The sequence below is a fragment of the Myxocyprinus asiaticus genome, chromosome 32, assembly GCF_019703515.2.
Source record: "Myxocyprinus asiaticus isolate MX2 ecotype Aquarium Trade chromosome 32, UBuf_Myxa_2, whole genome shotgun sequence".
Classification (NCBI taxonomy): Eukaryota; Metazoa; Chordata; class Actinopteri; order Cypriniformes; family Catostomidae; genus Myxocyprinus; species Myxocyprinus asiaticus.
This window is the reverse complement of record NC_059375.1, coordinates 8802390-8815533: the sequence shown is the minus strand read 5'-3', so window position 1 is coordinate 8815533 and position 13144 is coordinate 8802390. Positions and strand designations below refer to the sequence as shown.

Below are 13144 nucleotides of genomic sequence, written 5' to 3'. Positions count from 1 at the left end.
TGGATCATTTAAAATTGTATGTGCCTTCTGTAGCATATATGAAATGACACAGTCCGATTAATTAGGGGTATGAATACCAATAATTTTTCTCGCTAAATTAGTTATCTTCAAGAGTTTATTCTTATTGGTAACTGTTAACATATGAAAGAAACAAATGGCACCGTACATAAGAACTGGCTCAATAATACTTCGATACAGAAGACGACGACGACTAGGCTGAACAGACAGATGTTTAAGTTTACGAATAACTGTAAGTCTCTGTTGACAGCACTTGTAAATACCTAGAGTGTGCTGACTGAAGTTGAGATGTTTATCCAATGTAATGCCAAGATATCTGAAATGCTCCACCCTTTCAACTATCTCTCCGTTAATGAATACTGGAAGGATAGATCAATGTTTTGGAAGAGCTAAAAACCAGTTCCTTAGTCCTTGAGATATTAAGGTGGAGAAAGTTATCATTACACCATGTACTAAAATATGCTATAGAGCATTGATAGTCCAAAAAAGAATCATTGTCCTTATTAAACAGTGCAAGAATGGCAGTATCATCTGCATATTTAAAGTAATGAGTGGTGGCAACTGGACTCTGACAGTCATTTGTATAGAGAATATAAAGAAATGGGCTAAGTACACACCCCTGAGGGGTGCCAGTGTTGAGAACAATAATGGGCGATAATGCATTGTCCATCTTTACCACTTGTGGTCTATTAGAAAGGAAATTATAAATCCAATATACAAGTGGTGATGGAACTTGCAAACATTGTAGTTTCTTGATTACCTGATGATGCTGAATTGAATTAAAGGTGGAGCTAAAGTCAATAAAAAGAAGTCTGGCATGATTTCCAGGGATATCCAGGTGTTGAAGTAGACAGTGCAAGAGACAAGCCACTGCATCCTCTGTACCTCTCTTCCACTTATATGCAAATTGGAGACAGTCCACAAATGGTAGAACATATGGAAGCATAATGTTTTGACCATTTTCTCAAAGCATTTCATTATGATAGAGGTCAACGATACCGGCCTGTAGTGATTTAACTCTGTTGGATGAGTTTTTTGGGGAACAGGAATAACAACTGATGTTTTCCATATGACCAGTATTGTTGAAGTACGAAGTGATTGAAGGAAAAGAGAATGAAGAATGGGGGTTAATTCCAGGATGCAGTTTTTCAAGACCCGAACTGGAATTCCATCTGGCCCGAGAGCCTTATTCGGTTTACACCTAATAAGCTGGAAATAGACATCCTGCTTAGTTAGAAGGGATTCATAATCCAACTCTTGAGAAGGCAAAGAATCCAAAAGGCTATCACACTCTGCTGAAAAATCAGAGGTATCAAAACATGTAGCATGATAACCATGCTAAACAGACAATTTTCTTTTGAACTACAAATGATGCTGTCTCCAAACTACTCGAGTTCCCTCAGGAGAAGACATGGATGAACCATACAAATTTTAATGTCAATTCAACAAATGTTCAAAAGACATATGACTTTATATGCTTTCAAAATAGCTCATGATTTTAGAACATACAGTTCAAAAGTTATGCCTCATTGTGCTTCCTTAAATTTCCATTGGGGAGAAAAAAAAGAACAATAAAAATACCTGCAAGCAGAAATTATTAGGAATAAGCCCTGCAACTATTCAGTAAGTACAACACAAAAACATCTAGAAAAAATTTCAACTGTAATACTGGCCAAGGTGGGGATCGAACCCACAACCCCTTGACAAATCTCATATTTAAACAAGGTGGGACATATCAAAAGGCTTTTCTCTTCTTTAAATAAGCCAATAGTCTTTTGTTTAAATCACAGCCCGGCAGAACCAAACTTGACGGATTGTACCATGAAAGAAAACAATAAGGACACTTTACAGTAGGTTCAATTGTGGAGAATTTCTCACCACCACCTTCATCTACATCAGCAGACCTGCCAGAATGAGAGGTACATGAAGAAGAAAAAAGGGATGCACCGATACCATTTTTTGTCTCCAAATCCGATTTCGATACCTGAACTCTCAGTATCGGCCGATACCGATCCAATACCGGTGTTATTTCTCTCTTAATCAGTTTAGAATATCTGTACCTCACTGTGTCGAACTGGTGGGGGTACTCTTTTATTTGTAAAGAAACACAAACCTTAAAAGTTTTAAAGTTTTAATTTTTTTTTGTTTACTTTAGTTGTAATAAGATGTCAGTCCACTTTCCAATCAAAGTGTTCTTTGGAACCCAGTCAACTTATAAATATTTGAATTGTATTTCAGTTTTAATTTCTTAACTTTAAAACACTGGGGCTTTTATTTTGGTGGAACACTAGTGTGTGTGCTAGTTCACAGTAGGTTTATATGCTTTACATTTAAAATCTGGTGAATTGCTCCTCGGGATCTGATCTCAATGCATGTTACAAGATAACCGAAATATCAAGCATTTACATCTTAGATGTAGTTCATGTGTAGCGCTCACATATTACTTCATCAGCCCGCACATGCTATGTGTATGTGAAACAACAGAGCAAAGCACATTTACTAAAGCGTGCTGCACATGCAGAATATATATTTATTTATTAAACAAAGACTTTTGTGATTCACGAAGCTGTTGTTTGTCTTCAAGAGACTTTGAATGAAATGCATGAGTCTTTAATGGTGATTTTATTGCTCTTAATGTAATTTTTTAGAGCATGACAGTAACGACCATGACTAACATACTGCAATGGATTTAGATTGGGCTTGTCAGACCAATACCTGATATGGTTAAAAACGGCAGTATCGGAGCCATTACCGATCCAGGAATATGAATATTAACCTGCATTTATTTTTGGAGTAAGGCCATATCTACCAAGGTTAACCTGATGAAGACGTTCATAGCCCAGTTTAGGAGTAAAAAAGCATAGTAGATGGCCTCAAAGCTAACAGACATGAACTAAAAGCCACAAAACTCTAATTTTGATTTCATGGGATCTTTAAGAAGTGGCACAAGATATAGAGACAGCCATAACTTCACTAATTACCTGACCACAAACACTTGCAAAGGACAAGCTAAAGACCAGATGCAAATTTGATTACATTTTATGGATCTCCCTCAGGGGGTGAGTGACTGACCTTGGTGGTGATGCTAAGAGATGCTCCGTTGTCCAGCAGGATGGACGCCATGTCTTTGTGGCCGTCCCGTGCAGCCAGGTGGAGCGGTGTGTATCCGGATGTAGTGGTGGCATTGGGTGAAGCTCCATGTTGCAGCAGCTGCTGGACTATATCTGGTTTTCCCAGACGACTGGAGATATGCAATGGGGTCTGATCGTCCTACGCACACATACACTCATATAAGACTTTTTACTCATTCTGCTAAAACAGCTTAAACCAGCCTAAGCTTATCTCCTGGTCGTAACAGGTCTCCTAGCCTGGTCAGGCTAATCTGTTAGCGGGGTTTTGCGGGACATTTCAGCTGGACATGCTGGGAAACCAGCTAAGCTTGAGCTGTCTTTTTTATTATTATTATTTTTTGAGGGTGTCAATTTCCTTAGAAGAGGTTGGTAAGATGCTAAGCACTAGCAATACTTTAAAAAAATTGAACCAAATTGAATTAGGCAATAGTTAAGACATTTTGGACACATTTGACAGCCTCTCTTGTAACCACAAGCAAAGTAACAAATGTTTTCTATTATCATGAACTGACTGCATTGCATTCCACAGCTATTACACTATTTTGTAGAGCTGGGGTGAACAATACAGTCATTTTACCATACGGTTTCATTACATTGTCTTTGCTTGGAACGTACAGCGTATAGCATCAATTCTTTACAAATATGTTTAACTGGGTGACAGCCACAAACATATCACAAATTCTACTTGACTATTGTATTATTTCATGTGTTGTGGTCAGGGTTCAAAATTAATATCAGCAAGTGGCAAATATGAGTAAAAATGCTTTTTTTTTTTTTTTTTTTTTTAATGCTTTGGCAAATAAATAATAATAATAAAAAAGAGCATAATACATTTATGAAATTGACCTTTGCTGATGAAACTGACCTGTGCAATTCAAATCAAAGAAAACAAACCTGACATATTTTAACAAATTTATATATATATATATATATATATATATATATATATATTTTTTTTTTTTTTTTTTTTTTTTACTCCATCTGGTTGCAAAGGGCGTTGCTTAGTTATTCTGAGTAGTTTTTAGCAAATTGCTAAAATTGCTATGTGGTTGTTACGGGTGTTGTAGATGGTTGCCAGGGCATTGCTATGCAGTTGCTAGGGTGTTCTGGGTGGTTGCTAATTGACCTAAGTCTAAAGAGTTCAAAAGAAACATTCTTAAGAATTAAATTTCTCTTCCCATTTTCTAACTTAAGAATATTTTGTATTTCTGAATAGTCTTCTTAAAATGTTCGTATCCTTCTCTTAAACCATCAATGTTTATAGCTGTATACCTTCTTATGAACTGCTTATAATTTACCCTAAGATCTTTCTTATTTTTTCTTTTTATGTGATTGTCTCTAAATATTGCTCGGGTCCCTCCTTCAGTGTAAATCTAGGTTTTCACCCATTTTATCATCCACTAGGCAAAAAGTCTAGTCGCTTAGAAAAGTAACAGCACACATCTCCCCAACAAGCCACATGATTTGAGGTACCATTCATGTGTGTAGCACAAACAGTGCGGAACAAGTCACACGCAGAAGTTTAATACTTAAGAGTTAGGGGTTTGTTTATATCCTTAACCAACAATAGTAATAGTGAGGCTTGCATTAACAAGCACCACTAACAAAGCAGCACTCATTCACTCACCTTGGCTTTGGCATCCACATCTGCCCCATTTGCCACCAGGAACTTCACCACGTTTGCTTGTCCCGCCCTGGCAGCCATATGGAGTGCCGTCTCTCCCCTCTAAATCACACACACAGAGAGTAAGTTTCTGGAAAAAGGTACTACTGTGTTTGGACAGTAAGCTTTTGTGCATATGTATGTGTGTGTGTGTGTGCAGCTCTTTCATCAGGCCAAGCCCCTCTTCCAAACTGTCTCGCTCTTTTTGTTTTGACTGCAACAATGACTTGCACCCCAACAAAGCCCAAAGCATGTTTCTACGGTAACAGTGGCTCGCTGTTGGCCCGCTGTCTGTCTGATGGGGGAACAGTAGATTACAGTCTGACTGTCATGTAATTAAAGTAGTGCGAGGAGCTCGAACCTCTGGTTAGACGTATGTTTAGCGACAGAGTCTTTTATTATCCAAAAAGGCTTTATGGAACAGGAGGACAAACAAATGTGCCAGGAAATGACACGGGGCTGGCCGCTGGGTCTTTGCTAAATTGTTTTGTTTTACTGTTTTCAGTTGTTTTCTTGCATTATAATGCACAACAATAGTGTTCTCTAAGTAAAAATCCCATTCATTTTATCCAAAGTGAAATAGATTTTTAGCAATAACATAAACTTTTCAAAACAGACCTACCATGAGCACAGAAATTGTTAAGTGAATGATCATACTTCTGTAGAAGCCACAAGTCAGTGTGATTTCAAGCTAAAAATAGTTTAATTGCAGAATTCCCAGTGAAGATCTACAAATCTTAAAGTGAGATCAGCCAATCAGAGAAGTCGCTCTTACCATGGAAATGTAAATTGCAGATAAAAAGTTCAGCTGGGACCATCCACTCCCATGAAGCATTGACAATTACATAAATGAGTCGTCCTTTCTACACTCTGTAACTACTGATATATTTGCATACATCGTAATATTTTGCTCACTTAACCTCTTCGCAAGTGAGTTTCTCCTGTACTGACGGATCCCGCAGTGTGAGTTCTTCCATGCGTGCTGTAATTAAAAATATTCCTACCTTACACTTCACAGCAGATGCACTGGAGGTCAGATTATAATCACAGCAGGTGAATTATATATAATCAAACATATAATGTTGTTTTTAGATGTTTATAATGATTGATTATGATAGATAAGATGCGACCGTGAATGCACTTGCCAGCTATGCATGCCGCCATATTGTTTACAATATGCAATGCAGCATGGGATTCTGAGTTCGCCATTAAAGCATAGAAGAGTTTAAAAACCGAGCCCTTAAATTTTCCCAGCACCGGAAGTGGTTAGAATGAGTGAAGGACAGAATGAGAGAAGGTTTGGGTTGACTGACTAGTTTGTAAATTCTTTGTCTGATGTCAGAAAACATGGCCACATCGCTGCATTAAAACAGCGCGCTCCAGTGGTAACGGCTTTAAACTTTTATTTAGTGATTGTTTTTAACATGTAAAAATAAAGATATTGTGATGTTGAAAAGACTATTTGAGCAGCTGGTTCATTATGACAACCGCTTCAGTCCCTCTTTTGCTGGTACACAGCAGCACGAATGCAGATCGCATCGTGCGCCTCTGAACCCAGATTAGTATAATCACACTGGTTTGATCACATGTAGGAAAGTGTTAAAATTGTCTTTATACTTATACTCTGTGACTAAAAGTCCATAGTTTAAAGTTGTACCATTGTTTCTGATCCAATTACATCCTTCACAATGCTTTATGGGATAAGTTTTTCATTGCTTTACACTGTAAAAAAAAAAATTGTGATGTAACCTAAAATGTGCTTCATGTGCTAATGTAACAAGAGCCAGCTTGTACATGATAGCTGTGCAGTATGTGTAAACCTCACTCCGCTGGCCTCAAGACTAACGCTAGAGGCTGTAGACTTTAGCCTCCTCATTAGCACGGCCACCGCCCATGCCGAGACACCAGTTCAAATCCCGCTTGGAGAGGGTCGAGTAGGCCCGGTTACAATGGTGCTGTGACCCAGATTGAAATGAGGTTGGGGGGGGGGTGTAATGGGAGCCACCTTGTTCATGATAGCTGTGCGGTAAGTGTAAACCTCACTCGCCTGGCCTCAAGAGGCGCACTAGCGACTGACGCTAGAGGCTATAGCCTTTAGCCTCCTCGTTAGTGTGCCCACCGCCCATGCTGGAGACGCTGGTTCGAATCCTGCTCGGAGCAGTTCGAGTAGGACCGGTTACACTAACATCTAAATTAACTGGTTTTATTCAATTCAAAATGTTATTTCAATTAAAAGTAGACCCTTGAGGTAACAAGACAAAATTTATATTTTTGTTTTGTTTTTACAATTTTCATATAATTTTTAGCTTCAACTCAAAGTTTATAATGCTGTGTTTGATCTTGTAGTTGTTGGTTAGATTCACGAAAACTGGTTAAAATCCCTTTAGAGAAAATTAATGGGAAAATTACTTCTTGAACCAATGCATTCATTGTTGGGCCTTATTATCACTGTATTTTCCAAGGAAACTCATACTGTTTGGTGCTGGTGGGTGGTTGGGAACGGCTGTACTCACCACATTCATCGTGTTAGAAGACGCTCCATGATTTGTCAATTGTGTCACAATGTTTTCATGGCCCATAAAAGCGGCCACATGAATCGGCGTAAGTCCAGACTGCCAGAGAAACAGAAATATGCAGCCTTGAAGCATTGGGAACTGCACCCTTAAGCAAATATTAGCTCATTACAAAACAAACATGCTTTCATTCACAGCATTGGCAGATTTGATTGAAATGCCTTTTTGCATGTCTGCACTCTATCTGCTATGTAATAACATTGAATCTCATTTAACAACACGTTGTTTCCATCAGGGGTGTAGGAACAGACTGAAAAGTGTGTGTGGGTGTGTGTTGGCACTTTATAAACCTATTTGCTTGGCTAATGAATATTCATTAGGTGATATAACATTCACCCACTAGTCCAAACTGATTTGCTGAGACATAGGAAAGTGGGTGAAATGATTTCCCAAAAAGTCAGGGGATAAAATTTGAGATTTCTAAATGTGGGGGGAGACACTGCAAAAGATACTTTTCATAATCAGTATTTTTGCCTTCCAGTACCACCCTTAAAACAAGATACATTCACTTAAAAAGCCAAATTGTATAAAATATTAAGATTTTTTTTCTTCAGAAATCTTGTTTTCAGTTCATTTTTCTTACCCCATTTGCAATTTTTTTTTCTTGTTTTAAGCACAAACCTCACTACATTTTATAAGATTAATGCTTAAAACAAGATATTTCAAGATATATTCTCTGAAAACAAGTCTTAATATCATATGCAATTTTGCCTCTCAAGAAAATTTACCCTGTTTAACAAATGTTTAGATATTTTTCATGAAAAACAACCCCAAATTATTATTTGCAGTGCAGTTATAATGGTTTCTACTCTTCTGGTTTCATGAACAATTGGCAAATTCACAAATAGCCATTAGCCAATTTCTAACATTCCAGAAATCACATTATGGATGTAAAAATATGGCAAAACAAGCTGTGTACATGTAGCTGTTAAGAAAAAAGAACAAAAAAAAAAAAACAAACAAAAAAACAGTGTGCTTCTCACCTCAGTAACAGCCTGAATGGATGCTCCATGTTTCAGCAGTAGCTCCATCACTTTAATCCTGTTCTTCTTGCAGGCGATGTGAAGTGGTGTAAAACCATTCTACAAAGAAAAGAAGGAAAAAAAAAAAGATTCTCATGGCTTTTATTCCAACTTACTAATGAGAACTCCTTTTTTGCCCTTTACACATAACTAGATGACTTAAAGTTAACAGAGTTAAAGCTTTGCTTTCAGATGAATAAAACACGTGGCTTCTGCAGTTTAGAGCTTGGCAAGCTTGTTTTTCCACAGTTTTTTTCTCTTTCTTCCTTTTTTTCCTCATAAACTGCTGCGGCACACCCGTTCTGTAACCATTACTTCAGAGTATGACAGTATACTCAGCGCTCTTCGCCAAGAGAGGCTTTTTTTTTAACAGATCACCATGGTGCTGTGTACAAACAAAACATGTTATATGTCGTAACTGTTACTAAAAATTATTAAACTTGGAGGGATACCATCTTTGGCAGAAGCAAAAGAGAAAAAGAGAAGTCTGGGATCATACCAGACTAGTATGCTCTTTAGTTTTTAAGCTCCTCAGTGAATGTGATTTAGCCAAGTAGGATGTGTTTCTGAAACAACTTCCTATCCACAAATTTAGAGTTTAGGTTTAGGATTTGTGTTTGGCTTAGGGTTTCAACAACATTCTTATCTACCAATCATTTCCCTCTGATTTTAGGGGTAATGGATCAGAATTAAAATAGGTTTAGGGCTATGTTTGGTTGACAGGATTGTTTAGGGTGACCAGGTGTCAATTGGAACAGTCCTGATTTTACAAGCCATGTCAAGATGGAGGTACAGTCAGGATGCCAGTTGTTCCGATGATTAGTTGTAGGTTTAGTTTGATTGCCATAAATAAGTGTTTTAAACTGACATCACTGTGATTCATGCTTTTCTGTAATGAGAAAACAGAATCAGCATGATGTGTAGCCTTATGTAACAAGAGTGAGATATTTCATTGAACTTTATTTCATTAGTCTCCTTTCTGTCCTTCATACACTGTTGTGAACTGAAACAAAGACATTGAACTTATACAGTACGTAAAACGTAAAATAAACTTACACCAGGCTGGATTTTAACTGGGTTTGCCTGCATACAAGAGGACTTTCACACTAGAGCGTTTGGTGCGCAAACGAGTTTGTTTGACGTCAAAGTTCGACTCATTTGGTTGGTGTGAATGCTGCTTTCCGAACTGAACCTGAGTCCACTTTTTCAGCGAACCAAACCCGAGTCCACTTGAACGGGTCACTTTTATGTTGTATAATTTACAGCTTTGCATGCTCCTGGTTGCAATTATTATAGTGTAATGCTGCTTACACCTGCTTGACACCAAATAAATCGACTTCAGAGAGCAACTCAATACCCAATAATACAATGTGAACATAAATATGCAGGGGTAGGAGGAAAAGAGAAGAATCAAACTCGGGTTCGGACCAAGCAATTGAAGAAAGTGTGAAAGCACCGTAAGTGATACCGTGCAACACCTCCATGTTATGATTTTTTAATCAGGGTCATCTGTTCAACCTCGTATTGTCATTCCAGAGCCAACAAAAGACAATGATCCAGAAAAACATCCTACTTGGCAAAATAAGTGTGACATTTTATGAATTCTGGATGTAGTACAGTGCCCTGCTACTGCTGTGTTATTCTGGGTCACGCACCAGTGCTTTGGCATTAGGGTTGGCCCTCTTGTCCACAAGGACCTTGGCAACTTTGTAGTGTCCACAGTGGGCAGCGACGTGCAGCGCGGTCAGATAATCGTTGGTGACGTCGTCCACGGGTACTTCATGGTGGAGCAAGAGTTGAACACAGTTCAGGTGATCTCCCTGTGTGGCCATGTGCAATGGGGACAGACCATTCTGTTTAAACACAAACATAATTAAGGTTATGATGAAATCAAATAACTGAAAAACTGTCAGTTCTCTATTTTATTAATAGCATATTGTAGAAATCACTGATCATTTTGGTTTCAGAATTGTTTTACTGTTTACTGTAAAACATGCAATAGGCTATTTAATGGCAGGTTGCCACCGTGACAACTTACCCCGAATGGAGTGTTACAAAAGGTCAACGTCTGTATTGTCCCACCAATGACAATTGCAGTGGAAATGTTTAACAGCTTTTTTTTTTGGGTCAAGATTTTAAGGTATGTGTACTGTATATAGAAACTGACTTCCAAAAATAAACCTAAATATATTCACTGGTATAAACAGTGTGGTAACTTGCCCCAGTCTCCCCTAAGTGTTTTAAAATCTAATAGAGATGTTTTTTATGCCATAATCTCCAAAAAGCAGTGTGTGGTGAAAGAACAACAAAAGCATGTCACTGTTTATACCAAGACAATTGCTCCATTGTGGCATTAATCAGCTGGGAAAGCATCTAATTTTGTTAGAAATCTGTAACTGTGCCTTGTTTAGCTGTCTGATTCCAGGAAAGTGTTCAGTGAATCAATAGAAAAACAAGAGAGAATGACATTTCTGGGAACAGGAAAAGTTCACCCAAAAATGAAAATTCTGTCATTATTTTCTCACTGTCATGTTGTTCCATTTTTATTATTATTTTTCAGTGTAACACAAGAAATCATTTTGAAGAATGTTCACTCTACTTTTTCCATATAATGAAGGTGAATAGAGACTAAGGCTATCAAGCACACAAAATGAAAAAAAAAAAAATAAAATACCTAAAATACCTTAAAAGTAGTCCATAGAACTCATATATTAGCTTCATGTGGGGAACAGGTAGAAGTTTAAATCATTATTTACTGAAAATCCCCCTCCACCATAGCTCTCAAATCTCATTCGCACTTCCACATGTGATAGGTTACAATATATGCAACAAATAATGACTTTCATTTACTCAACAAACATGATGTAATGCAAACCCTTTCGACATTTAATGATGTGCAAGATATGAATTATAGGTACCTATAGTTATTATGTATAGTTAGTGTCTATATACTGGCGGCCAAAAGTTTGGAATAATGTACAGATTTTGCTCTTATGGAAAGAAATTGGTACTTTTATTTACCAAAGTGGCATTCAACTGATCACAATGTATAGTCAGGACATTAATAATGTGAAAAATTAGTATTACAATTTGAATTTTTTTTTTTCAAAACTTCTTAAACTACTTCAAAGAGTTCTCATCACAAAATCCTCCACGTGCAGCGATGACAGCTTTGCAGATCCTTGGCATTCTAGCGGTCAGTTTGTCCAGATACTCAGGTGACATTTCACCCCACGCTTCCTGTAGCACTTGCCATAGATGTCTTTTCGGGCACTTCTCACGCACCTTACAGTCTAGCTGATCCCACAAAAGCTCAATGGGGTTAAGATCCATAGCACTCTTTTCCAATTATCTGTTGTCCAATGTCTGTGTTTCTTTGCCTACTCTAACCTTTTTTTGTTTTTCTGTTTCAAAAGTGCTTTTTCTTTGCAATTCTTCCCATAAGGCCTGCACCCCCGAGTCTTCTCTTTACTGTTGTACATGAAACTGGTGTTGAGCGGGTAGAATTCAATGAAGCTGTCAGCTGAGGGCATGTGAGGCATCTATTTCTCAAACTAGAGACTCTGATGTACTGTTCCTCTTGTTTAGTTGTACATCTGGCCTTCTCTTTCTGTCCTTGTTAGAGCCAGTTGTCCTTTGTCTTTGAAGACTGTAGTGTACACCTTTGTATGAAATCTTCAGTTTTTTGGCAATTTCAAGCATTGTATAGCCTTCATTCCTCAAAACAATGATTGACTGATGAGTTTCTAGAGAAAGCTGTTTCTTTTTTTGCCATTTTTGACCTAATATTGACATTAAGACATGCCAGTCTATTGCATACTGTGGCAACTCAAAAACAAACACAATGTTAAGCTTCATTTAACGAACCAAATAGCTTTCAACTGTGTTTGATATAAAGTAATTTTCTCGCACCAAATTAGCAATTTAGCATGATTACTCAAGGATAAGGTGTTGGAGTGATGGCTGCTGGAAATGAGGCCTGTCTAGATTTGATCAAAAATTACTTTTTTCAAATAGTGATGGTGCTGTTTTTTACATCAGTAATGTCCTGACTATACTTTGTGATCAGCTGAATGCCACTTTGGTGAATCAAAGTACCAATTTCCTTCCGAAACAGCAAAATATGTACATAATTCCAAACTTTTGGCCACCAGAGTAATTATTGAGATCAGCACTGGAATTACTAGTAAATCTCGATTCTCTTTTTTGAGAACAAGTACGAGTACAGATACTTGGTTTTTCAGTACTCGCCGATACCGATACGAAACCTATACTTATTTTTTTATTTTATTTTTTTATGAATTCCATATCAACAGCTTGTTTCAATTTTATCATCAAAATGGTTTCTACATAAATGAATTAAGTAAAACTTAATCAAATGAAAACATAATTATATTTTTATATAATACTGTATTATTTTTATGAAATAAAGTGCTTTTATACAGAACCTCACAGAACATACAAAAGAGCTATTTATGTCAAATAAAGTGCTGTATAACAGAGAATCACATATGTAAGATATTACTTACGCATTACAGTGAATATTACATAATTATTGCTATTTACAGTATGTGCTAACATATAACAAAGCCACCAGAATCTATATGCTAACATAACTATAAATTGAGCTTTTATTTTGGTAGAAGCTTTTATTTTGGAGTAAAGCATTTTCAGTTCCTGTTTGTTTTTGATAGTAGCTAATCACTTCTGCAAAAGCAAGTCACTACATGACCCAAT

At 37.2% G+C, this 13144-nt stretch overlaps 1 protein-coding gene across 2 annotated transcripts in view; it reads right to left on the bottom strand.

Moving 5' to 3' along the window:
- The window catches only part of LOC127423362 (ankyrin-3-like), a 211160-nt gene that overhangs the window by 98354 nt on the left and 99662 nt on the right, over window positions 1–13144 (bottom strand). For both annotated transcript variants that reach the window (XM_051667608.1, XM_051667607.1), the window contains exons 11-15: window positions 10063–10260; window positions 8369–8467; window positions 7326–7424; window positions 4777–4875; window positions 3091–3288 (exon numbers count right to left, since the gene is read on the bottom strand). In XM_051667608.1, the coding sequence (XP_051523568.1) occupies window positions 3091–3288; window positions 4777–4875; window positions 7326–7424; window positions 8369–8467; window positions 10063–10260 (693 nt within the window). The remainder of the gene's footprint in view (window positions 1–3090; window positions 3289–4776; window positions 4876–7325; window positions 7425–8368; window positions 8468–10062; window positions 10261–13144) is intronic.